At 49.5% G+C, this 23,376-nt stretch overlaps 5 protein-coding genes and 1 non-coding gene across 6 annotated transcripts; 2 read left to right on the top strand and 4 right to left on the bottom strand.

The window, feature by feature from the left end:
• Positions 1-93: 93 nt before the first annotated feature.
• B0J16DRAFT_279487 (uncharacterized protein) lies at positions 94-1,693 on the bottom strand. The gene is made up of 2 exons (XM_046123866.1): positions 632-1,693; positions 94-581 (listed from the first exon to the last, which is right to left on the bottom strand). The coding sequence occupies exons 1-2, from the start codon at positions 1,572-1,574 to the stop codon at positions 289-291; spliced, it is 1,236 nt and encodes a 411-aa protein (XP_045989601.1). The 5' UTR covers positions 1,575-1,693; the 3' UTR covers positions 94-288.
• A 1,166-nt stretch (positions 1,694-2,859) lies between these two features.
• On the bottom strand, positions 2,860-3,603 carry B0J16DRAFT_31291 (uncharacterized protein). Its single transcript, XM_046125085.1, has one exon. The coding sequence runs from the start codon at positions 3,463-3,465 to the stop codon at positions 3,076-3,078; it is 390 nt and encodes a 129-aa protein (XP_045989600.1). The 5' UTR covers positions 3,466-3,603; the 3' UTR covers positions 2,860-3,075.
• A 3,385-nt stretch (positions 3,604-6,988) lies between these two features.
• On the top strand, positions 6,989-8,106 carry B0J16DRAFT_31283 (ubiquitin-related domain-containing protein). Its single transcript, XM_046125079.1, has one exon. The coding sequence runs from the start codon at positions 7,181-7,183 to the stop codon at positions 7,886-7,888; it is 708 nt and encodes a 235-aa protein (XP_045989599.1). The 5' UTR covers positions 6,989-7,180; the 3' UTR covers positions 7,889-8,106.
• On the bottom strand, positions 8,107-11,228 carry B0J16DRAFT_31282 (uncharacterized protein). Its single transcript, XM_046125077.1, has one exon. It carries the CDS (start codon positions 10,990-10,992, stop codon positions 8,326-8,328), a length of 2,667 nt encoding a protein of 888 aa, XP_045989598.1. The 5' UTR covers positions 10,993-11,228; the 3' UTR covers positions 8,107-8,325.
• A 989-nt stretch (positions 11,229-12,217) lies between these two features.
• Positions 12,218-16,728, bottom strand: B0J16DRAFT_329485 (CobB/CobQ-like glutamine amidotransferase domain-containing protein). Its single transcript, XM_046126333.1, has 3 exons — positions 16,052-16,728; positions 15,822-16,003; positions 12,218-15,758 (listed from the first exon to the last, which is right to left on the bottom strand). Exons 1-3 carry the CDS (start codon positions 16,673-16,675, stop codon positions 12,497-12,499), a joined length of 4,068 nt encoding a protein of 1,355 aa, XP_045989597.1. The 5' UTR covers positions 16,676-16,728; the 3' UTR covers positions 12,218-12,496.
• Positions 16,729-18,229: 1,501 nt separating this feature from the next.
• Positions 18,230-18,311, top strand: B0J16DRAFT_t44. Its single transcript has one exon. It is a non-coding gene; the product is annotated as a tRNA-Ser (tRNA).
• The last annotated feature ends 5,065 nt before the right edge of the window (positions 18,312-23,376 follow it).

Here is a 23,376-nt window from a genome sequence, read left to right as displayed (position 1 = left end):
TCATATGTATATGCCGTGATTTAGTTACATCACGCAGAGGTACTGGGGAGAATTTCATTAAAAAAAAAATGACCATCACATTGATCTGCAGATGATCGATGTACAACCCTCTAGGGGTAAGTGATTGTATTTGGCCATGCGACAATGTCGCGGCAGTCTTGTTGAAGACCATGCTTTTCTAGTTGAATATCTGACCCTATCCCAAAACGCCATCCGATACGGTCATAGCCCATGATTATATAGTTGTAGTATGGTTTGAGGTGAATGTAGGAGTACAATGATCTAAGTTTAGATCGAAGATTGAGTTGAATCGAGGGCAACGGTCTGTCCAAGGTTTCCACTCGCCATGGCCTTCTCGCCAGAGCGCTTACGGAGAACGTTCTCAATGAAGGCCTCACCAGCCTTGTACGAGGAGCGCACAAGAGGACCACTGGCGCAGTACAGGAAGCCCATATCCAGAGCACGCTTGCGCCACATCTCAAACTCATCGGGAGTCACATACTTCTCTACCTTGAGGTGACGCTTGGTTGGTCGCATGTACTGACCGAATGTGACAACATCAACATCTGCCTTTCGGAGCTCTGAAAAGGGGTTAGCTAGAATCATAGAATCACTGAAATAGAGTTCTTACCCTCGAGCGCGGACATAATCTCACGCTCCTGCTCACCAAGACCAAGCATCAGACTGGTCTTGGTGATGGGACCATCCTTGCCCATAACATCCTTGACGTGCTTCAAGACAGCCAAACTCTGTCGGAAAGTAGCACGTCGGTCTCGCACATAAGGAGTAAGGTCCTCAACGGTCTCAACATTATGCGCATACACATCAAGTCCACTCTCAGCCACAACCTTGACCATATCCAAATCTCCACGGAAGTCACCGGTCAAAGCCTCGACGAGCAATGAAGGCTTCTTCTGCTTAATTCTTCGGATCGTCTCGGCGAAATGGTGCGCGCCACCGTCTGCCAGATCATCACGGTCGACGCTGGTCAAGACAACATATCCCAGACCCCACCTGGCCAAGGCCTCTGCAGTGTTCTCAGGTTCGTGGGGATCCAATGCAGCAGGGTTTCGGTTTGTCTTTACACTGCAGAAGCGGCAACCTCGGGTGCATGTATCTCCCATCAGCATAATAGTAGCTGTCGCAGCGTTCTTATCTGAACCACCCCAACACTCAGAAATGTTGGGACATCGAGCCTCCTCGCAGACGGTGTGCAGTCCCAGTCCTCTCAGATCCTTCTTGATACTCTTGAAGTTATCGTTACCGGCGGGAATTGGTGTCTTGAGCCATTCGGGCAGTCGTGTGATCGTTCGCTTCTTGCCCTCGGGGCCGACCTCGGCGGTCTTGAGAGAGTAGGCCTCTGCTGGTGACAGTGGTTGAGCGGGAGATGAAGTACCAAGGAAATCGGAGAAGTCGGACACTGTTGTATCCTTGAAATAACTCTTTCGTTGAGGTTTGGCGGGCTCGCTGCCGGTCGGAGGTACAGTGGCGAAAGCTCGAAGGGTAGAAGTTGCGCTCAACGCTTTACGAAGAGGGGCATGCGCCCGCTTGAGCGAAGGAGCAAGAGATGCCATGATAACTGTATAAAGAAGGACTAACTCCTTTCCCTCCAAGAAAAATAAGAGAGAGAGAAGGAAGTATATCGGAGGGGTCGTGTGGATATGGAGTAGACTCAACGTTGAGCAAAAGCTGGCGGCAGCTTCAAATGGAACTCAAAATCGCAAATTCGGGGGCAAAGGCCGATGTGACCCGCACACTCCCGGCCGCCGCCCGATATCTTAGCCAATGAGGGACCCGCGCATTATCCTTATTCAGCTCCATCAACTTTTCTCCAACGGAACGATGCGGGGACAGAAGAATAAGAGAATTGCTCTTATACAAGTATCAGAATAATACAATATGGAAGAATAATAGGTTACTATGAGTAGTGCCATTCAAAAGCCTGCATCTCCGGTTATCGATGTATCTACTCATTGTCTTATGGTGACATTATTATAGAAGACACTCTATGTAACAAAATATTTTATACTCCGGACTTTTTTCTTTCACTTACACGCGAATAACAAGGGTCCTCTGACGCCTTTTTCCGTTAGTCATCGGACGTTGAGTTCCATTCCGAGGAACGAGTTACCCGGCAATTGGGGCCTAGTCTGTGCTGGAGACATTCATTACATTCACTTCTTTTTCAAGTCCAAAACAAGTCATTGAGCGTGACAAAGTCTATTGCTCTCGCTACTATCTACTAGCCATCCATCGTGGCTCATCTCATAATCGTGAGCCTGTTCTCATCAGACACTTAAAAATCACCAATCCTCCTTTTTTCGTGTAAATCGTATCACAACCCCTATCCGAATCAAATCAAAGCCATACTCCAAGCTGCAAACCGTCCTCCAGAGGTCAAAGCACATAGGCTACTAGTACCTCGGATCACCTGCGCCGTCGTAAAAAGGGGTATCGCCAAAAAGAGAAGTATAGTAAAACCAGTCCATGCAAGAAGCAGAGTTACTGAAGTGAACATGTATTGTTTCCGCGTCGCCGACGTCGTCCCCGTCTCTTTGGTCATCGACTCTCTTTGTGGCAGCAGAGTTGAGTGAAGAGATGTTGAGTGAATAATAATGGTAAAGAGGGTTTCTACCAGTAGCATACACCAGTTGTCATGGGTAACAAAGGGGGTGATCTCAAAGCCATTGTGGTTACGATGACTACCCTTTGATATCAACAACTCGGGGTAAAAGTGTGCACGGCGCAATCAACGCGCCAGGGTGCATGCTGCTGGAGAAGAAAGAAACGGCAAGTTTTGAAAGCCCGTGTGTGTTGACAAAGACGAGCGCGATGAAGCGTAAGAAGCGATCAAGCTTCTGTGAAGGCAAAGTCCCAAGACTTATCAAGTGTGAAGCAGGCGACAAGTGTCATCCTGCAAGTGGTATCGTGGCGTTTCATCATGAAGAAGTAGGCCGCGCTGGTGGCCAGGGTATAAGGGGTAAATGGACAAGCAATGGAAGACATCTGGTTGCGTCGACATGAGTCGACAGTCGTGAGATCCTTGAAGGGATACTCTTTCCATACAACGCGCGCTTACAGAAGAGCAGCGGCGACCATACCAGCAACACCAACCATGGCGAACTTGCCAACAGCGACGGCAGCTCCAGCGTTCTCGGGGACCTTGGAAGGCTCAGATGAGCCACCAGTGGTACCGGCAGTACCAGTGGCCTTGGGGGTGGACACAGCAGGAGTGGTGTTGTTGTGGTGAACAGGCAAGAAGGTGGTCTTCTCCTCAACGACAGCAGTGGAGAAGATCTCGGCCGAGGTCTCGACAGCAGTGGTGCTCTCACCAGTGGCGGTGATAGTGCGGACCGAAGAGAGGTAGTAGGTCTTGGTCACGACGGCGGTAGACGTCTGAGTAGTGGTCTCATCAGCGAGAGCGAGAGCAGGCAGAATAGCCAGGATGAACTTGGAGAAGTGCATGATGTCGGTTTGGTTGTTGTATGAAGTTTGTTTGTGTGCAAGTGAATGAGTGCTTTCAAAGCTAGCTCAGAATATTGTTGCAAGTGAGTGTAAGTGAGTTGGGTTGGGAACAAAAACAGTAAGATGCTTTGTATCCGGACAGCGAGAAGCACAAGATATGTAGTCAGTGGAAGAAATGTACGAGCGATAGACTCTGCCAACGAAGTCTGTGGACCGAGAAGAAGTTGTTTCGAAGCGTAGAAGGGTGGCCTGTCAAGTTCGGGGGGGAGGATCCATATGAAATACTACAACGGCGAGGGAAAAGCAATTTGCAAACAACACACAGACGGGAAACAACACAGCACAGCTTCATGGTGCATAACATTAAAACCAGAATCCACAGGCTGCCACACCCTTCGTCTGGGGCCAAGGCGCTGGCAGACCAAGCGGAAAAGACGTTTGGTGATGGTGGGATGGGAGGGGCGGACTAGGCCCGAGCCCATTAAACTAGTACTGGTAACACGACCAGGCCCCTATCCCTTGGTTGTGTCCTAAGTACTCGTGACCTAGACAAGGCTACTACTGGCCTGTCATGCTCCTCGAGGGAAATTACAGCGCTTCTCTTGACAGCTTCTGGCAGTCCGACCGAACCAGGCCTGTCAATAACAAAGTGCTGAAACTTGGGCTTGGGCCATGTCTATACCAGACCCTTTATCCAGTCCCTTGTTGTCGCACGTTCTCTCCTTGGACCTCTTTGTGCACCAGAATCGATATTTGAGACTCTGGACGCACAAAGACGGTTTCACCGGGGATCTTTGACCCTGGTTTCCTGTCCCTAGTTCGCGATGGAGCAACCCAAGGATGAACGGACAGGAAAAACTCTGCATTGTTCCTGTTGGCTGCCAGTAAAGAGACGAGCTGACAGAAGAGAAGGTCTTGACCGGTGGCGATGATTTCATCCTGCAGCCCACTAATAAGTGACTGGGAGATGAGGGAATTAAAAGAGAATAGAGAGAAAAAGACGCCGTGTCTTAGCTTGTGCTCAGTAAAGTAGCAGAAACCAATTAATAACGAGTCTGCCTCATCAGTGGCGCTGCTTGCCGCTACTCATGGCCATGAGCCGGTTGAGAAGCCCGTAAGTAGAACAAGGCATTGTCGAATCAAAGGTCGTCTGAGTTGTCTCTGACCAATGTCATCAATTGAGTGACTTAATGACTCTCTCTGTCGTGACTCGTCGGTGCTATACCCATTTCATAAGAAGGGCAAAAATAAAATTTGCATAATTTCCCTCACCGGTGCAGTTGCCCGAGCCCAAGTCGATTGGTCACCCATCAAAAACAAAAAGGAAGGAGCCAGGCACACCCGCTTTCTCGGAAGTGGTTCCTGCATCGCTTGTGCCTGGCGCTTTACCTTAATTGGTCCTTAGCTGGTCTCTCCTCCTCCTTCCTTCACAAGCTTGGAGAGACAAGTAGGCGCCAAGTTGAACAAAAGATCAATTAACAGCGTCGATCATTGTTGTCAACCTTCCTTTGCAGCGGCAAAAGCCTTAATATGACGCTAATGTAGGGAGAAAAGTTAAATGAGTCTATTTTCTTTTGGAAGTTTTCCGTAATTACTTCCAGAGCAAAATCATTGAGTCAGAAGCCGTCAGTCAGTCAGCGTCATACAGGCTGTACCTAATCAAGTCAGGCAGTAGGTGAGCTGGTGAGGCACCGGACACCTACAGTATTACGCGCAGCAGTGGACTCTGACACTCAACAAACTCAATGCAAGGCCTATTCATACTTTGTGCTTTGTGCTTTGTGTTTTATTCTCTTTCTTCTTTCCTTTCTTCTTTTAATTATTCGCTTCGTCTCGGTCAAGCTGAAACTCGCCAATCCTGGTCAAACTCAACGGTTTTTGAAAGAAACCTTGTCGGTGGTAAAATGACATCCATTCTCCTGGTGGACATGGAATAATTAAGCCCCGTCGGCTATGGAATAAAGCCTGACCTGGTCTGGCTGTCACTGAGTGAGTGATCGGCTACCCGCCCCGGATTTGCTCTGATAACCGCATGGTGGTCGTGCTACTGTACGCACTCTAATTGCCGTGCATAACTTCGTGTTTATTCTTCAATGGCTTTATCTCTGCCGTGTTCTTTGTTTCTATTTTGGCCATCACACCGCTCACTGTGCTGGCTTCTCTTTGGTCCAACCATTCTCATCACTGGCCAGTCTATTCTCTCATCAGGCAAAAATTGACGTGGCCGCGCTGTGCAACGCCAACGCAAAAGGATCCAATGCCTTATTGGCATAGCGCTTCTCTGTCGTCCTCCACGAGGTTTTGTTGGATATTACTGGTGGGTCGCGTGTGTCTCCTCGAAGCGGCAGCTTTCCGTGGCCTGCCACCGCTAATGAGTCGGGCCTTGATCCCTGAACCTGGTTCTGCTGCTCAGCCCTGCAAGGGCGGTTTTCACCCAAGACATGCGTCCATGGAAGGCAAGACAATCCATCAGTTAACTTAGTTGCATTGACGTCAAGGTTAGGTTTCTCCGTAGCAACGCAACCAGAAACCAGAAACCAAACCAAACTATTTCAAAACTATCGGCAAACAAAGCTGGTCGATTAAGAAACATGCTTAAGAACGAGGGTACGGATACACTACAAAACACGGATTGTGATGTCAGAACGCAAGCCTTATTTGCTGAGTTATTACAACCAAGTAAGTTCAAACACCTTGCATCGAGTCCGAGCGAGAGCTGGTGTTTGCATCTGCTGCTGATACGAGGTTGCCTTGCATGTTATGACGTTGATGTGTCCCAGTGAGCTGTGAGCTTTAACCATTGCAGCAATCTATTCCATCCCAATCATCCATTATACGCTTTAGTCTCCAACTTGAAGCTTTGCATCGGCCATGCACGACGTCAACGAAGCAAAGTTGACCTTATAGGCTTGACTGGCCTAGATGGACAGCAGGAGAATTGCCCTCTAATGCTTAGGCTATCGAATAAATGAGTCTAAGTGCTTGTCTAAACTGGCATGAATGACCAAACTATTTCGCCTTTATGCTTTTGGCGGCCATTTTTTTCTGACATCCTGCGGCTTACCAGAACCTAATCACTACTGTGGTGATGGGGTGAGCGAGCTCAAGCTTTCTGTCACAATACACTATTTGCAACCGAGCCTTTGGCTGGAACAGATACATGTCATCCAGGCTGGATATACCAAAGCCAGAGAGTTCTTCTGGAAATGCTGTCTGATACAATGGATGAAGTGACGATAGTGTTGACAAGAGGCTTACCCTAGAGCCACGGCGAGATGATGCACTTGGAAGCATTCAACACACTTTCCTTCCAAATATTACCTCCGCATCGTATTCAAGGCAGTTTTGCTTGAACTGTGATAGACGACGATTGCTTTACCACATATGTATTGAGAGGCAAATACAAATCCTTTACGGATACTGAATACATACTATTGAAGCTGCTGCTGGTGGAATATCATGGAGACATGCCTAAAAAGTGGAGAACCAACCGCGTCCACCAAAGCTCGCTCGTGACGTCGCGATGAGCTCCAGCCTCTTTTAGGCAGTTTCTTCAACAATCAAAATCATCAACCCCAGCTCAACGCTTTCTCTCCACAGCCAAAACAGTACCAAACCATTCGCGACGGGCGAAGCGCAACTCAGAACTCGCAATTCTACATAATAAAAAAGCTCTCTATAATCACAGAATCGCCGTCGCAAGCCCATCACAGTCATGACAGACTCACCACCTGCAGAACCCCGAGCTCGCTCAAAATCACCCGCCCCCAGAGACAGAGACGACCGAAAGGGTCGCGAAGACTCATTCCGCGAAAACAACGAGCGTCGCCAGCGCAGAGATCGCAGCTGGTCGCGCGATCGCAACCAGAACCGCGATCGCAGAGACTCTCCTCCACGCAGACCCAGAGAACGATCAAGATCGCCAGTGCGAAAACCCAGAGGCTCAGGTGGCTTTAGATTTAAAGGAGACCGCCGGGATAACGATCGAAACCGCGACTTCCGCAGACGGTCGCCGCAGCGACATCGGGATCGCGACGGGGGCAGGGATCGCAACTATCGCCGAGACGACCGTGATGGTGATCGTGGTGGACGAGATAGGCCTCGGGATGGGGATAGAGATCAACGGAGAGAGAGGAAGGAAAAGAAAGAAGAGAGGCCCAAGCCTGCTGTTGCCCAGGGAGGTGAAGAGATGATCATCGTCAACGTCAATGACCGTCTGGGCACGAAGGCTGCTGTGCCCTGTTTAGAATCGGATACCGTGGGTCAGTTGAAGCTCATGGTTGCTGCGCGAATTGGTCGTGACCCTGGCCAGATTATCTTGAAGCGACAGAGTGAGAGGCCGTTCAAGGATCATATTACTCTTGGAGATTACGGTATCTCAAACGGCGTGCAGCTGGACCTGGAGATTGATACCCGGGACTAAAGGTCTGAGATAAATTTTCTGCATGAAATGAACCAAAAACCAACAAGTTCGAGAAAGTCGTGGCGAGCGATACAGTCGTTTGCATTTGAGGATTAAAATAAACCTATAAAACGAGGTTGTATGATACGCTCCGGCATATGATGGGAAAAAATATAATAATAACTGAACGTGATTTGCGTGTGCAACTATGTATATCGCGCGACGTGAAAGGATCATAAGTCGTTCTAATGATGATACTCCCCTCTCAGCATGACAAACAGACATGCATGCAATAAGAATGGTATACTATAATGGAAATAACGCCTTACAACCGACAAACCATCATAAGAAGAATGCAAGTATCTAAGTCAAAATATTTTCAAGTATGCCAATGTAGATACCCACGATAGCGCCGACTTTTGAAAGAGAAAGAGAACGATGCTAGAAAATAGGGGCCTTCAGGAGAATATCTCTTTCTCATCATCCCATTCCATATCATGGAAGGCATCTGAGTGGTAAGCCGAATCCTTTTCCACAGCAGCTTGTTGTACAGTAAGCAAACCGCTGTTTGGGTTTGAGTCTTCAAGGCGTTGCTGGGATTGGATAGTCGGGGGGTCGCCTACTTCAACAGACTCCTGAAGCTGTGGGTGAGATCCAACTGTTCCCATATTCAGCCAGTCCGAGCTGTTATCATAGCCAAAGTCGTCATTAAACAACCACATTGATCCTTCAATATTGGGTGACTGCAGAAGGTCCATAGACTCTCCTGCAGTAGACGGCACCCTGGAAGGACTGGATTGCACATGTGACAAGCCGCCGGATAATGATATGGTTGCGTCTAAATCGTCCATTGCTGGTACTTGTAGCTGTAACTGGGGAGTTTTCGGATGATGGAGGAGATGTGAGCTCCCATTGTTGTAGGCGGACAAGTTCGCTCTACCCGGCGATTGTTGCTGGTTCCTCTCAGAAAGAGAGTCTTGCAGGGAATACTGGCTGGATGAAAGTTGGGGATGCTGGGGCTGTGACAAAGATTGCAGTGAGAACTGATCAAATGAGTTGTCTCGAACACCCCGACGCGAAGTTTGACCTAATGTTTGCAAGAAGGGCTGGGACAGTGTTTGCGGAACTTGGAGAAACTGTTGATGCCAATTCTGGTACTGGCCAGGTAGTCGCGTTGTGTTTTGCGCTTGTAACTGTGTTTGGTATTGGAATCCGTTATCGAACATTGTACCCTCTAGTTTAACGTTTTCGAGGGAAATTGGATGAGTTGTGGACGGGTATGTATATCTATTAGCACTTTGCTGCTCGTTTCTCTGAACCGCTTCGTAGTTGCCGACATTATATTCTGATGCAGTATCTGGGTATGTCAACGGGATGGGATGACGGTTTGGTCGACGCGTGGATGAGGTCTCAGAAACTGGCTGTCTAGTTTCTGATTCATGAGACTCACGAGAGCTGGACGTATCCCTTTTTATGGAGGACTGAATCTTGGACGGTGTAGAGAGAGAATGTTGGAAGGAGAAATGTTGGCTATGACTAGAAGGCGGGCGTGAAAGAGGTGGCTCAAGAGTTTGAGAGGCATCTGTTGGAGCAGGGCGGCGATTTATGCGAGAACTCGCTTGCTGTCTTGCATTGCGGCGACTATGTTTCCTTGGTGCAGCTCGATGATTTGCCTTGCGTGGCTGCATGTCCCTAGGAGGCGGGCTGGGTGGCTTGTCGTTGGAACAAAAAGTGGTATATAATATGCACATTTTCTTTGGCTTTGGTTGTTCCGCTTTGTAGGGACACAGTGGCCCGGCCAGGTGGTCTTGCATTCCATCTTTATCAAATTTAGACCAGCAACGCATGCAAAGCACAACACCATTATGCCTAGGGTCTACCGGGCCTGAGTCTTTCCACTGGTGTAATGAACTGCATTTCAGACAATTTCCTTTTGCCTTGACAGACGGGCTGTAAGTTTGACAGCTTGCCAAGTATTTGCGAGACGCATTCTTCGGATCGTTTCCACGGACAAGGCCGTGATGATCGATAAGGTGTGTAATGATATGGGACATTTCTTCCTTGCGGTTAGAGCAAGCTGGCCTCTCGATGTTTGAGAACTGGACAGGATTAAGAAGCCAAAAAGGACAGATCTCGCATACATCGTTGAAATCATCATGCGAGAGCTCTTTGTCTGCACGATCAGATAGTGGCCCATTACGTTGTGTTGTTTGCAGACTGGTACACTCAGAACTGAGCGATGATGTGTTATTACCAAGTCGGTGATGTGAACCTCGCATACCCTCGATTGATGTCTGTAGCAAAGGATTTCCATCTGAGGAGGTCACTTGGGCAGGACCAGATATTGATGGCGAAGGACGTCGGCAAGACAGATTGTTGATTTTGGACACATTTCGCCCTGAGAACGTACGTTTGCTGCTTGTCTCATCATCGGCGGATCGGCTGCTCTGACGTTTGGGCGGTTTCTTCGAACCAGTGGATGTATCCGTACCTGTGACCGACCAGTTTGATTGCGGAAGGGATGGACCTAAAACTTGGCTATGGCGTCCGCGAGTCTGATATCCATATGATGTGATTGGAAAAGCTGAGCGGCTTTGAGAGACCGATGTTCCCGAATCCCATCCGCTGTGATAGCCATTGCCATAGTATGTTGTCCCTCGATCGGAAGCAGATGAGCATAAGAGAGGCTGCGCTGAAAACGCAGACTTTGTCAATGACGGCTGGTCGGTCGAAATGGTGTCAATGTTTAGCGTGGCAGGGTTTCGAGAAGCCTGAGTTGTCGTGTTGATGGAAGACTTTGCTGCATGAGCAGATAACGACTTGTTGCCTCCCAGTACATTATCTATATGACCGAGAAGTTTCTGGGTCTCACGTTTGCGTTGAGACGACGATTGTGAGTTGAAGTATGTGTTTTGTGCAGGTCGGGAATTGCCTTGGCCCTGAAGCCATTGCTGAACCGATAAGCTGTTTTCGCGCTCTAGGTCGAGCTCGTCCTCCCTCAACTCCCAGGGAGTAAGGTCGGTCTGTTGCCATGGCTGATAGTCGCCGAGGATGATATCATCAGGGCCGTCAATATTTCGAGAGCCACTCTCCTCATTCAAACCCTGACCTGGGAATGAATCCATGGTGATCCCTGGCCGGGCCCGAGGCCTCTCCCAATAATGTTGCAGGGTGATGAGAGGCGCTTTTAGTATCACCCCGCCTCAAGAGGAACGAAGATGATGGATGTTGGCTTTAACGAGTTTTAAATTAAAGACTGGTGGCGGAAGATTGGTGATGTCTTAACAATCATGAAAGAATAGGGAAATGAGTTGCGAGGCGCAGGGAACCAGATTAAGAGGCCAGGCAATCGAATTGCACAAACGTTGGTAACACATCGCGAGGGTATCTTTGTACCAAATAAGGCTGCGCAAATGCCATCATGATTGGCAGTGGAAGGTTGAAAAAGGCAACCTTTCAAGCGAACCATGCGCATTTTCAACCCCCATGTGATACATCGCCCGGCAATTCGTTCGACACGCGAAAATTCATCTTTGGTACAATTGGGCCCGGAGATTGAGAGAAAATGTGTTAGGAATTTGCATCAGCGGATAAGATAATGGGCTTCCAGAATGGTGAAGTCTTGGGTAAGAAGCTGATTATGATGATGGAAGTGATTACAGTCAGTGGTTCGCCCGATTTGATAGGCGTCGACATATTAGGAAGGAGGGGTTCCAGCGCCTGCCCTGCGCGTTCCTCCCGTTCTGTGGAAGGAGACACCAGAAACAAACGACCAAGGGAAAGATGAGTCAGATTGGGTGTCAATGGAATTGGACCATGTCAAACATTGGGTTTGTGTTCGTGTCTTAGGTAATTATCATAAAATTGAATGTTAAGCACTTGGGCGTTCGAACACAATGACTTGCATATTGTTAATACATGAAGCGACCAATCTAAGGCTCTCTGGATCCAAACTAGTGAGATCAAAACCTGGAGCAAAAGATATCGTACTAGAACGCAGTGTAGGTAGATGAGGCGGTTAGAAATGCAGACGGTGACCGAGCAGGTCAAGGAACAGGGCAAAGCCAAGATCTACGCCCGATCAAGATCGAGGCAAAGATTCTGGTCCAATAGATCCACGAAGCCAGGGATAATTACAGTATTCGTTGGCTGTTAAGGAATAGACATAATTGCTGCTTGTGGAAGCCACCTTTGGAGTGTCTGTGTCTTGGTAAATGCTTCCTGGGCAAATAGTTGATGAATCTTTCAACCGTTCCCAGCTAGGTAGATTGTAGTTAATGAACATGAGGTCATAAATGATCTGGTGTTGTTTCTATCCTCTAGTGAACTCGCTGCTAGATAACAGTCACGGCGCTGTGATATGGACTCTAGATCTGATCTCCCACAACCATCCAGACATGTCTAAACCTCCCAGCTTCGGCAATAGCATCTCACGAACCGCACAAAAAATATTTGGAATGACTCAAAAAGTAATCTTATTGTTTTCTCCAGGGCAGGGTAACCAGCCAGTGATATCATGCATTTTCTATAGTTTAATTGACCTTCTACATCCCAACCTCATGACCCCATTCATCCATAACCATAAACATTCCCAATACCGAAACACCATAATGCAATTTTGTTTTAAATCTAAGCAACCCACTTGCGAGCATTCAAGAACAGTTGGAACCAAGGACCGAATTGACCCCATTCGGCCAACTGGCCCTCTGGCTTCCACGAACCAACATCAGCCATGATGGTTCGCTCAGGATGAGGCATCATAGCAACGACGCGGCCGTCCCTGCTCTTCACACCGGCGATACCCTGAGGGCTACCGTTGGGGTTGAAGGGGTATCTCTCAGTAACGGAACCATAGTTGTCGATGTAGCGGAGGGGAATAAGACCGGAATCATTGATAGAAGACAGGTCACTGCCAGAGGAGAATTCAGCTCGGCCCTCACCGTGGGAGACGACAATGGGGAATGAGGATCCGTTCAGGCCGTTGAAGAAGACAGAGTTCTCGGACTTGTCCTCGATGGTGACCATAGAGTATCGGCCCTCGAATTGTGTGCTAGCGTTCTCAACGAATGTTGGCCAGTGGTCGGCTCCAGGAATAAGCTCCTTGAGTCGGGTCAACATCTGACAACCGTTGCATACACCGAATGAGAAGGTATCGGGACGGTTGAAGAAAGCCTCGAACGTCTTGCGAGCACCATCGTGCATCAAGATGGACTGGGCCCAACCGTTGCCGGCACCAAGAACATCACCGTAGGAGAAGCCACCGCAGGCAGCAAGACCTCGGAAACCCTCCAAGGAAAGACCGCCAAGGATATCAGACATGTGAACATCGACTGCATCGAAGCCAGCAGCTCGGAAGGCGAAAGCCATCTCGGCATGACCGTTGACACCTTGCTCTCGGAGAATGGCAACCCTAGGCTTCTTGACAAGACTCTTGAGGCTGGTCATAGCTGGCAAACTGACATCAGCAGGGTCAAACTTCAGCTTGTAATGCAGACCAGGATCCTTGTTGTCCTGGATGGCCTCGAACTCGGAGTTGGCACAGTCGGGGTTGTCTCGCAGCTTCTGCATCTCGTAAGAAGTGCTGGTCCACCACTGTTGGATCTTGGCGCGCTCCAGGTCAACAATCGTCTTGGATCTGTACTTGACCAAAAGCGACTGCTTGCTGGTGGGGCGGACGTAACCGATAGTCTTGATAAGACCATGAGGAGGACCACATGTGGCGAAGCATCTCTTGAATCTGGTCTCTTCACCTCGGCGGATCTGGAAAACAGCACCCAACTCCTCGTTGAACAGGGCATCGAGCACCTTGTCCTCAGACTCAGCAAGGTCGTCCAATGAGATATCAGCGCCGACTCGGCCGGCAAACATCATCTCAGCGACAGTAGTGAGTAGACCACCGTCGGATCGGTCGTGGTAGGCAAGAACAATGTTCTCCTGGTGAAGCTGCCACAGGGCGTCGAAGTAGTCACGGATGATCTGGACGTCGCGGACATCAGGAGACTCGTCTCCAATCTGGCCAAGAGTCTGGGCAAGAGCAGAGCCACCCATAGCACGGAAGCCCTGAGCAAGGTCGACAAAGACAAGCACAGTCTCGCCAACCTCCTCAACACGGCGAAGCTGAGGTGTCCAAGTGCTGCGCACATCCTCAACCAAGCTGAAGGCCGAGATGACCAGTGACACAGGGGCAGTGACGGTATGGGAGTCAGAGGTCTCCTTGTCCTTCCAGGAGGCCTTCATTGACAAAGAGTCCTTGCCGACAGGAATAGAAACACCAAGCTGGGGGCAAAGCTCCATACCGATAGCCTGGACAGCTTCATAAAGAGCAGCGCCCTCTCCAGGGTGACCAACAGCAGCCATCCAGTTGGCGGAAAGCTTGACGCGCTTGAGATCTCCATTGACAGGACCGGGCTTGATGTCGGCAGCGCCGAGGTTCATCAGACTCTCAACAACGGCCATGCGAGCGGAGGCAGCAGCCGAGATAAGAGCAAGGTTAGGCTTCTCGCCCATGGCCATGGCTTCACCTCGTCGTTTCTTGTCATCGAGACTGAAGCTGGTGAGGGTGACAGCAACATCAGCAACAGGGGTCTGCCAAGGACCAACAAGCTGATCACGGACGGAGAGACCGCCAACGGTACGGTCACCGATGGTGATAAGGAAGTTCTTCGACCCGACTGAAGGAAGGTTGAAAACCAGTTCAGTGGCTTTGGTGACCATCTCGCCGATGTCAGAGCTGCCACATTGCTCGCTGAGACTCTTGACGGCATCGAAAGGTCGGAGGTTCTTCTGGACGCGCTGAACGTCCTTGGAGATTCGTCGTCCAGGAGGGAAAAGGACATCCATGGGAAGATTGATGGGATCAGTGGGAGGTTGAACTGTGGGCTCCCGATCTGTCAGGACAAGCTTGGAAACCCCGCTCTCGTCCTTAGTGACAGCAGTTCCAACAACGGAGAAACCACAACGCTCTCGTCGGCAGATGCTTGTAAAGCGGTTGAGGCCGTCCTTGTTCACGAGAAGAACATATCGCTCCTGCGCCTCGTTGCACCAAATTTGGAGAGGAGACATGGAGTTGTCGGCACTCTCAACTTGTCGAAGCTCGAAGTTGCCACCGAAACCGGCATCCTTAACAAGCTCAGGCAGAGCGTTGGAAAGACCACCGGCACCAACATCATGGATGAAGGCAATGGGACTTTCTGGTCCAAGAGCAACGCAGGTGTTGATCACCATCTGGGCACGACGTTCCATCTCAGGGTTGCCACGCTGAACGCTGTCAAAGTCGAGGTCAGCTGTAGCCTCGCTGCCGGCATTTGAGGATGCAGCGCCACCACCAAGACCAATCAACATGGCAGGGCCACCAAGAACGATGACATGAGCACCCTCCTCGACATGACTCTCTTCCTTGAGAGCATGTTGAGGTCGAACGCTGCCGATACCACCAGCAATCATAATAGGCTTGTGGTATCCCCTGAACTCAGTGGCGTCAGAGCCAGGCTCGTTAGTGAGCAGAGTCCTGAAAGTGCCAGTCAACGCAGGGCGACCGAATTCGTTGTTGAAGCGGGCGGAGCCAATGGGGGCTTCCAACATGATATCAAGACTGGAAGCGTAGTGAGAGGGGCGCCCAATGTCCAGCTCCCAAGGCCTCTTGTTCCCAGGAATCAGGAGATCAGAGACCCAGAAACCAGCAAGTCCAGCCTTGGGTGAAGAACCTCGTCCAACGGCACCTTCATCACGAATCTCACCTCCGCTACCAGTTGCAGCACCTGGGAAGGGGGAGATGGCTGTTGGGTGGTTGTGGGTTTCAACCTTGATGAGAGGCTGAACAACCTCGCGAGTAAGCTTCCAACTTCCGGTAGAATAATCCGGAGCCCAGAAGTTACCCTCATCACCAGATAGGCTATAAATAGTCAGCAATTATGTTTACCCCTTCGCCCAGCATACACTGTGATATAACACTTACACAGCAGCGTTATCCGAGTAGGCACTGATGACATATTCGGGGTTTGATTTATGAGTGTTCTTGATCATACCGAACAGACTGTTCTCCTGGGCAACACCGTCAATAGTCCATGAGGCATTAAAGACGTGATGTCTGCAGTGCTCGGAGTTGACCTGAGCAAACATGAACAGCTCGACGTCGTTCTACTGAAATCAGTATTTGATTTTCAAAGTCGGACTTGTGAGTCATACAGGAGATCGACCAAGCGCAGTGTACTGCTTGACCAGGTACTCCATGTTAGGCTGGTCAAGACCAAGTCCAGCCTGCTTGTTATGGTCCTGGAGTGCGGCCAATGGGCCTCGTTCGTCGGAGAAGATGTCGACCACAACAAGTGGGTTTCGGGTGCCATGAGCGAACATGGTATCGAGGGCGGGGGGTGAAAGGCTGAAGAACTCTGTCATGCGATCATGGAGAACGTCGCGGAAGGCAAGGTCCTCCTCTCCCTTTAAAGATTCTTCAAATTCGATATGGATGACTCGACCTCGCTCGATGCGGTTAACGGTCTTTAGGTCACAGACCAGCGCAATGCTGGTTGCCTTGGAGCTCCATGGAGAAACGTTTCGAGGGCTGACGTAGATATCGATGGCCCTGTCGTTGCTGTCGGCTGACGAAGTGTTTGCGGGCTCCTCAATGGCCTCGAGAATTTTCTTGATGCTGCCGAGAACGGCGGCATCTTCGGTCTCGAGGTCGAGGTAGTATTGCCAGGAGCCCGTGAGCTTGGCAACCTTGACGGGACTCTGATCGTTGATACGCTGCACAAGCTTCTGAATTTCAGAAGCCGTGTAGCACGACTCACCGACCAGAACGTGGTGCATGATGAATGGAATTGGGGGTTCAAAGCAAGATACGCCTTGACGCTTGTACGCCAACGTCCTGTAGTGGGAAGAAAAAAAAATTGGCGGGGTTCCGATAAAGGCGGCAGCATGTCCGGATGCGGGGCAACGTTACTCCGCCGTCAAGCTAACAGTGGTCCAATGCAAGGAATGATCTTTGCAAGTATTCTTGTATGTTATTCATTTCTAGTTCTTTCGCAGCTTTTATTCGTCATCTTTTACTTGAAGGCAGCTTCTGAACTTTCGTGTACGTCCGCCCGAAGTATTTGCAGTTTACCACAACCACAAAGCACGTGCCATCAATTATCTATCATCGCGGGGCAATGGCGGGGGTCCGCGGGGCACCTTGCAGCTATTGTCCCGCCTTGAATGACGGAGGAGCAACATGGATACATGGATCTTGTGGGAGTGAATACCGTGCTGCAAATTATACCTGTTCTACTCTAGACAACAGATATAAAACGCATTTAAACTGTTCTATAAGGCTTACACATGTATCTGTTTTACCTTTACTCTGTTCGTGCAAGTTGCTATAACAAGGCACACCTCTTAGTTACCTTATGTGCAACCCACATGTAGTCAGAAAGCAACAAAACAGAAGCTATTGACACAAGGATCTTAAGATTAAACAAGAATCCATTATAACGTAATGATACAAATACGCAGTAATAAAATTATCTCAAATTCAATGTTTATTGCTTTCTCGTCATAGGTAGGTACGCATTGCCATTCAACGGGAGGTATTATTCCCTAAAAGTCGCCTTTTTACATAGAGAGATGTTTCAAGCAATGCCTACCTAAGTAGAGTGAAGCAAGATTGTTTCCAGCAACCTCGCTCGTTGTAATAATTGATGATGATATAATTGATTTCCGGCTCCAGGCAAGAGGCGATATAAGATATGTCCATATAGATATTTTCCGTCTTCAGTCAATTGCAATCCTGCTGCGTCAGTCGCGTTGCCAGGGCTCATTCTAAAACCAGACGTCACGTACATAACTATAGGTTGACAAAGATCTATGTGATCTAGATTTCCCTGTATTCCCACATTACTCCGAATCATATGAAACACTGTTTCACTTTATGTCTCACGGCTATTTCGTGTGGCTGGGTAACGCCTTTAGCTTTCAGGGACCTAGACCCAGTGCAAAGGCTGCTACAAAGGCAAACAAGCCGTTGCCAGAGAAAGAATGTCTTAGTTGATTCAGGCGAAACGTTACCGCTTGACAATCACAGATTATGCAAGCGGAATTAGAATGTCATTGACATCTTTAACTTCTGACTCTATCTACCCTATAGAATACCTAGAGAATGGATTTTATACTACATAGTAAACGATTATGTTAAATACAAGCATATAGCTTAAGTATTAATCTAAAGAGTTGCAAAAGAGAATATCTTGGGAATTATATGTATCCTTATAAGAAAGCCGGTCATAGTTTTAATTTGTACGTAGAGATAGCATTGCTACGTACCTAGGTAGCTAACGTCGTCTCCGGATTATAATTCAACTTCATGGACGAGTGACTAAGCAAAAAGGCGCAGTGGCAGAGTGGTCTAATGCGATAGACTAGAAATCTATTCTCTTCGGAGGCGTCTGTTCAAATCAGGCCTGCGTCGCATCTATCTTTTTTTACTTTGCGTGTACTTACTCTACTTTTTTATCGTTTAAGGTTAGTTAGATCTGGAGATTGCATCAAATCAACATTAGAGGGAGATGATTAACGTTTAGACGTTATTGAAATCATAGTGACAGTTACACCAGAAAGTAATTTTTAGCACGTTTTTTAAAACGTCCTTAAGTGTAGTAATGTTTATTTTGGACCAAATCGTTTAATATGCAGGCATTGTCTATCTACCACGAAACACAAATCTTCCTAGAATGTAATTGAGATTTCATGGCCCAGAAAAAGCTCGCCACATGTAATGACAACGGTAAAAAGAGAACCTTCGCCGAAACAAGGAAATAGAGTTAAGCTACAGAGCGGGTGTCAAGCGGGTGCAATGAAGCTCCCATTGAGGCGTTAAATTTCCATCAAATAATAGTCTACCCGATAACCGACCGATGGCGCCCCATTGGAGGAGTCGAGTCGAGACTCATGAGTCTCTCGCGTGCCTGGATATGATAACTTGGACAGCTGTCAGAGAGACTTGTAGATGAATTGATTTTCGGGCTCGATAAGGTTTGCACAACGATACTGTACGACAGCTACCTAGCAATTCCGTGGAGTCAATTTGTAATAAGCTAGTTGCCACATGTGAATAATGTAATTGTCAACGGGCGAGATCTGCCGCTCAAGAGGACACAATAAGCCTGGATCGGATAGAATCCCTGGCCGAGACATGGGGCGTGATCGAGATGCTCATGAAGACCATTATGGGAAATGAAACAATCCTATGTGACTCAGCCATGAACCAGGGGAACAAAGATGCTAGAACGCAAATGTCTTTGAAAAGTGCACCGAATTTAAGCGGTTAACCTGACGATCACGTTCCTTGGACCCAACTTTCAGAGTCCAGCATGGGTGCGATCGTCAATCATCAGCCTAGGGAAATGACGGCATCTTGGGATCGGTGATTTTCAGTAGAGGTAGGTATTGTGATGGAACCAACGTGCGCGATGTCGATGGTGAGGAATCCATTTGATAGCCTTTTATGGTAAGTGTCGCAATACAGTTTTCTCAAGATTGTGCCTGACCCGGATATCAACCAATCACTCACTTCCATCATATTGACAAACTCTTTTTCATGACGTTGTCTATCGGATGAGAATAAGTAATCTGATTGAAAATGATATAAAACGGCCGCAAAAGGTTAGAGTGAAGGGGCTTGGCATTCAGGCCCAAATGCAAACTTTAAAGGAAAAGGCAACTCTAACAACCTAACGTGGAAGTGCTTGCAGTCCAGATCGCGAATAAACGCACGCGGTGCCTGGACCATCGACAGCGCCCCCACGAGGCCTTAGTGAAGGTGGATAGTGTGTGGCGCATGTGGCGCTTGCGGCTTGCTGTAGCCGCTTTCACCCAAGACAAACGCAAAAAGACCAGGGCATCCCCCCCAGGCCCACGATCTACGCCTAGCCTAGGATCTCTATCCCGATCGGTCCGGCGCGTTCCAGTCAATAGCTCTAAATCGATTAGACCCAAGATCTCTAAGACATGACCCAATCACGACTCGTCGCATGCAGGTCCCATCCAGGGCGACATTCTTCGGGCCTGGCTCTCCACACAAGCAAGCTGCAAAGATCGTCACGAAAAGCCTTCGCGAGCGACATGAGTCCCCAGCTTCATGACGACATTCCTGGCTTGTCTGGAGCGTTTTTGGGAGGGAATGCGGACGTGTGGGCGAGAACAGCCTATCGTGGAGGTAGCGCACCTGTGAACCATGGCAACTCTAATAGCGACGAAAACAGACAGGCCGGTAGGAGTGGAGGATGAAGCCACACAATATGGCCATGCTAGATGATCGTGCCAATCTCTGAGGTTCTTATAAATGATCATGGTACGTCGGGAATGAAGTTTGGAAGCCTCATACAGATTTTCTTCAACACCAAACTAACCTTGCTAGCTACGTCTCTAGCGACAACTTGCACCATGTGGTTGTCACGAGGGCTGCTAGCCTCTACACTCATTCTCGCCGTTAAGGCCCAAGATGGAATTGAAGATGCAGCGATGCGTATTGCGACTGGTTTTGCAGAGTCTCTCATTCAGCACGCAGTGACCACACTGTCGGGAGAAGCTGGAGGTGCTGGCGATACCGGTGATACTGTGAACGCTGGAGATCAAGGAAATCAAGGGAACCAAGGCCAAGGATTATTCGATGCGAGTCTAATTGACGCAGCCACCGTCACTCATATGGTCGGTGACCAAGCTATAGTCGAAACATACACACGTCCCGGAGGACAACTTTTCCCCGTCACGCTTCTTCCACACCCAAGGATTACGATTGCGCCTACGAGCGACGACCCCTACGAGAGGATTATTCAAGCTTATACTGGTGGCGCCGACGCTACTACAAACCAAGAAATAACAATTGCCGAGCCCACAGGAACCAAGCCTGGCACAATCATCGTCGACGTGCCTGGTTCCGCTTATTCGTCTTTCTCATCGGGCCAAGCTGGCGCGTTGACTATTCCACCTTCAAACGACCACCCGACAGCGACAATTATCTCAGCTTTGCCAAGCGGTGTTGGCATTACCGGTGAAGCCACAAGGACAATTCCTGCGGCAGGAGGTGCTTCGGCCACAGTTGTCATTCAAACACCATGGGAAGACGTGCCACCAAGCACACCTGGTGCCGGCGCCGGCGTTGGCGGTGGTGCTGGAGGTGTCGGCGGCAATGCTGGCGGCAGCACATCCAACGTTTTGGTTATTCAGACCTACACCGGAACTGAGTATATCACCGAGGCCCGAGTTACAACTGTTGCTGGTGCCGGAGGTGATCAGGGCACAGTTGTCGTTCAAGTTCCGCCAGGCAACCAGATCCCCGGCGGTGCCCTTACTATTCCTCCCAGTGGCGACAGCCATTACACCACCATCGTCAGGGAGTACACTGGTGCTGTTCCGATCTCAACACCTATCACTCGCCTTGTTCCTACATCAGGAAATCAAGATGGAACAATTATCATTGAGACACCTGGTAGCTCCTCGAGCCCGACCGGTGGCAGTGGTAACCAGGGTGGTAACTCGCCCGAGAACCAGCCCCAAGTTATCCCACCCAGCGGTGATAGCCCCTACTCTACTATCCTACGACCTCATGCTGGATCTGATGAGATCACTGAGCCCGTGACTTACACTATCCCACCAACTGGTACAAACCCCGGGACCGTTATTATTGAGACCCCGGCCGTCCGTGTTGGACAGTCAGTCATTACTCTCCCATCCGATCCTGGCAGTGGCTATATCACCATCGTCAGACCGCCCTCTGGCACGGGGATTATCACAGCACCCACCACCATCACGATTCCTCCCAGCAACGGTCAACCAGGCACGATTGTCATTGAGACTCCTGCTCCCCAACCTGGTGGTGGTGAGATTACTATCCCTGCTGGTGCAGATGGTTCCTTCATCACAGTCATCAGGGGTCCTACTGGAACAGACGCGGTCAATGTGCCCACCACAATCACGATTCCTCCCAGCAATGGTCAACCAGGAACGGTCATCATCGAGACTCCTGTTGGCTCTGGTGGTCAAACCACTCGAGGTCCTGGTGATCCTTTTACCATTACCAATGCCCCTGGTGGCCAGTATGTCACCGTGTTCCGTCCTCATAGTGGTGATCCCATCTCTGTCCCTATTACCCTCACCCAACCAGGACAGAATGGCCAGCCAGGCACAATCATTATTGAGACACCTGCTCCCACCACTTCCGCCCCCGGTAGTGGACCCATCACTATTCCCGCTGGCGGTGACAGCCCTTATGTGACTGTTTACAGACCTCACTCTGGCAGCCCCATCACCAAGCCTATTACAATCACTGTCCCTCCCAGTGGCGGTCAACCTGGAACCATCATCGTGGAAACGCCTTTTGAGACCCCCAAGGGCCAAAACGCGGTCACTTCAGCGGAGTCGGGTGGTCAACAGATCACTATTCCTCCCAGCAAGAACAACCCTTATGTAACAATCTATCGACCTCACACTGGAGACCCAATTACTGCGCCTATCACCATTACGCAGTCTCCGTCGAACGGTCAGCCCGGAACCATCATTATTGAGACTCCAGCCCCACCAGCTCAGACTGTCACTCAGACTGCTCCAGGTGCGACAGTAACTGTCCAGCCCGATACTCCTGGTGGATACACAACGATCTACCGACCGCACACGGGCGAACCGATTACCGAGCCTATTACAGTCACAACTATTAGTGGTTCCAACGGCCAACCAGGAACTGTTATCATCGAGACACAAGGCCCGATCACTGTTACAGCCACTGGACCCGGAGGCACTGCAACCATCTACACCCCAGGTACAGATGTCAGTACTACAGTTACGAAGACTGTTGTTTCGACCGCTCCGGGTGGTCAGCCAACAACCGTTGTCGTCATTGAGACTCCTCCACCGGTGAAGGTGCAACCTACCTCGTCTCAAGTTACAGGACCAGATGGCTTTGTTACAGTGACGGAGCAGTATACTGGTACTGGCGTGATCACTGCTATATTTACCACTACGGTGATTGCATCCGGAACAGGACCTGGAACTGTCTACATTGAGACCCCGCCACCAGTCAAGTTCGTCCCAACGACAAGCGCTCCGGAAACAACGGTTACTGGCAACGACAACTACGTTACAGTATTCAAGCCATTCCCTGGCCCCGGAATCATCACTGCTCCTATCACCATCACAGAGGTTCCTCCTTCTGGTGGCCGGCCTGGCACAGTTGTTGTTCAGACTCCTGTTTCGGAGAATCCCACGACAACACCTTTGCCTCAGCCCAGTACGACACAGGGAACAGACGGCTATGTAACAGTGTTCCTTCCATTCCCCGGCCCTGGCGTGATCACTCAGCCCTACACAAGAACTCAGGCTCCTTCAGGAGGCAACCCTGGAACTGTATTTATTACTACTCCTGCCCCTCTGCCTGCGACTAGCACTGCTTTGCCTGAGCCAAGCACCACACAAGGCGCTGATGGTTACGTCACCGTCTATCTTCCTTATTCCGGCCCTGGCGTTATCACTCAGCCCTACAC

Source organism: Fusarium flagelliforme, assembly GCF_020744385.1.
Source record: "Fusarium flagelliforme strain FIESC 12 MPI-CAGE-AA-0113 chromosome Unknown B0J16scaffold_1, whole genome shotgun sequence".
Classification (NCBI taxonomy): domain Eukaryota; kingdom Fungi; phylum Ascomycota; class Sordariomycetes; order Hypocreales; family Nectriaceae; genus Fusarium; species Fusarium flagelliforme.
This window is presented reverse-complemented; position numbering and strand designations above follow the sequence as displayed.

Coding starts and splice junctions, on each gene's coding strand:
- B0J16DRAFT_279487 (XM_046123866.1), bottom strand. CDS start 1,574: ATGGCATCTCTTGCTCCTTCGCTCAAGCGGGCGCATGCCCCTCTTCGT. Junction 582..631: donor GATTATGTCCGCGCTCGAGG/GTAAGAACTCTA, acceptor ACCCCTTTTCAG/AGCTCCGAAAGGCAGATGTT.
- B0J16DRAFT_31291 (XM_046125085.1), bottom strand. CDS start 3,465: ATGCACTTCTCCAAGTTCATCCTGGCTATTCTGCCTGCTCTCGCTCTC.
- B0J16DRAFT_31283 (XM_046125079.1), top strand. CDS start 7,181: ATGACAGACTCACCACCTGCAGAACCCCGAGCTCGCTCAAAATCACCC.
- B0J16DRAFT_31282 (XM_046125077.1), bottom strand. CDS start 10,992: ATGGATTCATTCCCAGGTCAGGGTTTGAATGAGGAGAGTGGCTCTCGA.
- B0J16DRAFT_329485 (XM_046126333.1), bottom strand. CDS start 16,675: ATGCACCACGTTCTGGTCGGTGAGTCGTGCTACACGGCTTCTGAAATT. Junction 16,004..16,051: donor CTGCGCTTGGTCGATCTCCT/GTATGACTCACA, acceptor TGATTTCAGTAG/AACGACGTCGAGCTGTTCAT. Junction 15,759..15,821: donor TACTCGGATAACGCTGCTGT/GTAAGTGTTATA, acceptor GACTATTTATAG/CCTATCTGGTGATGAGGGTA.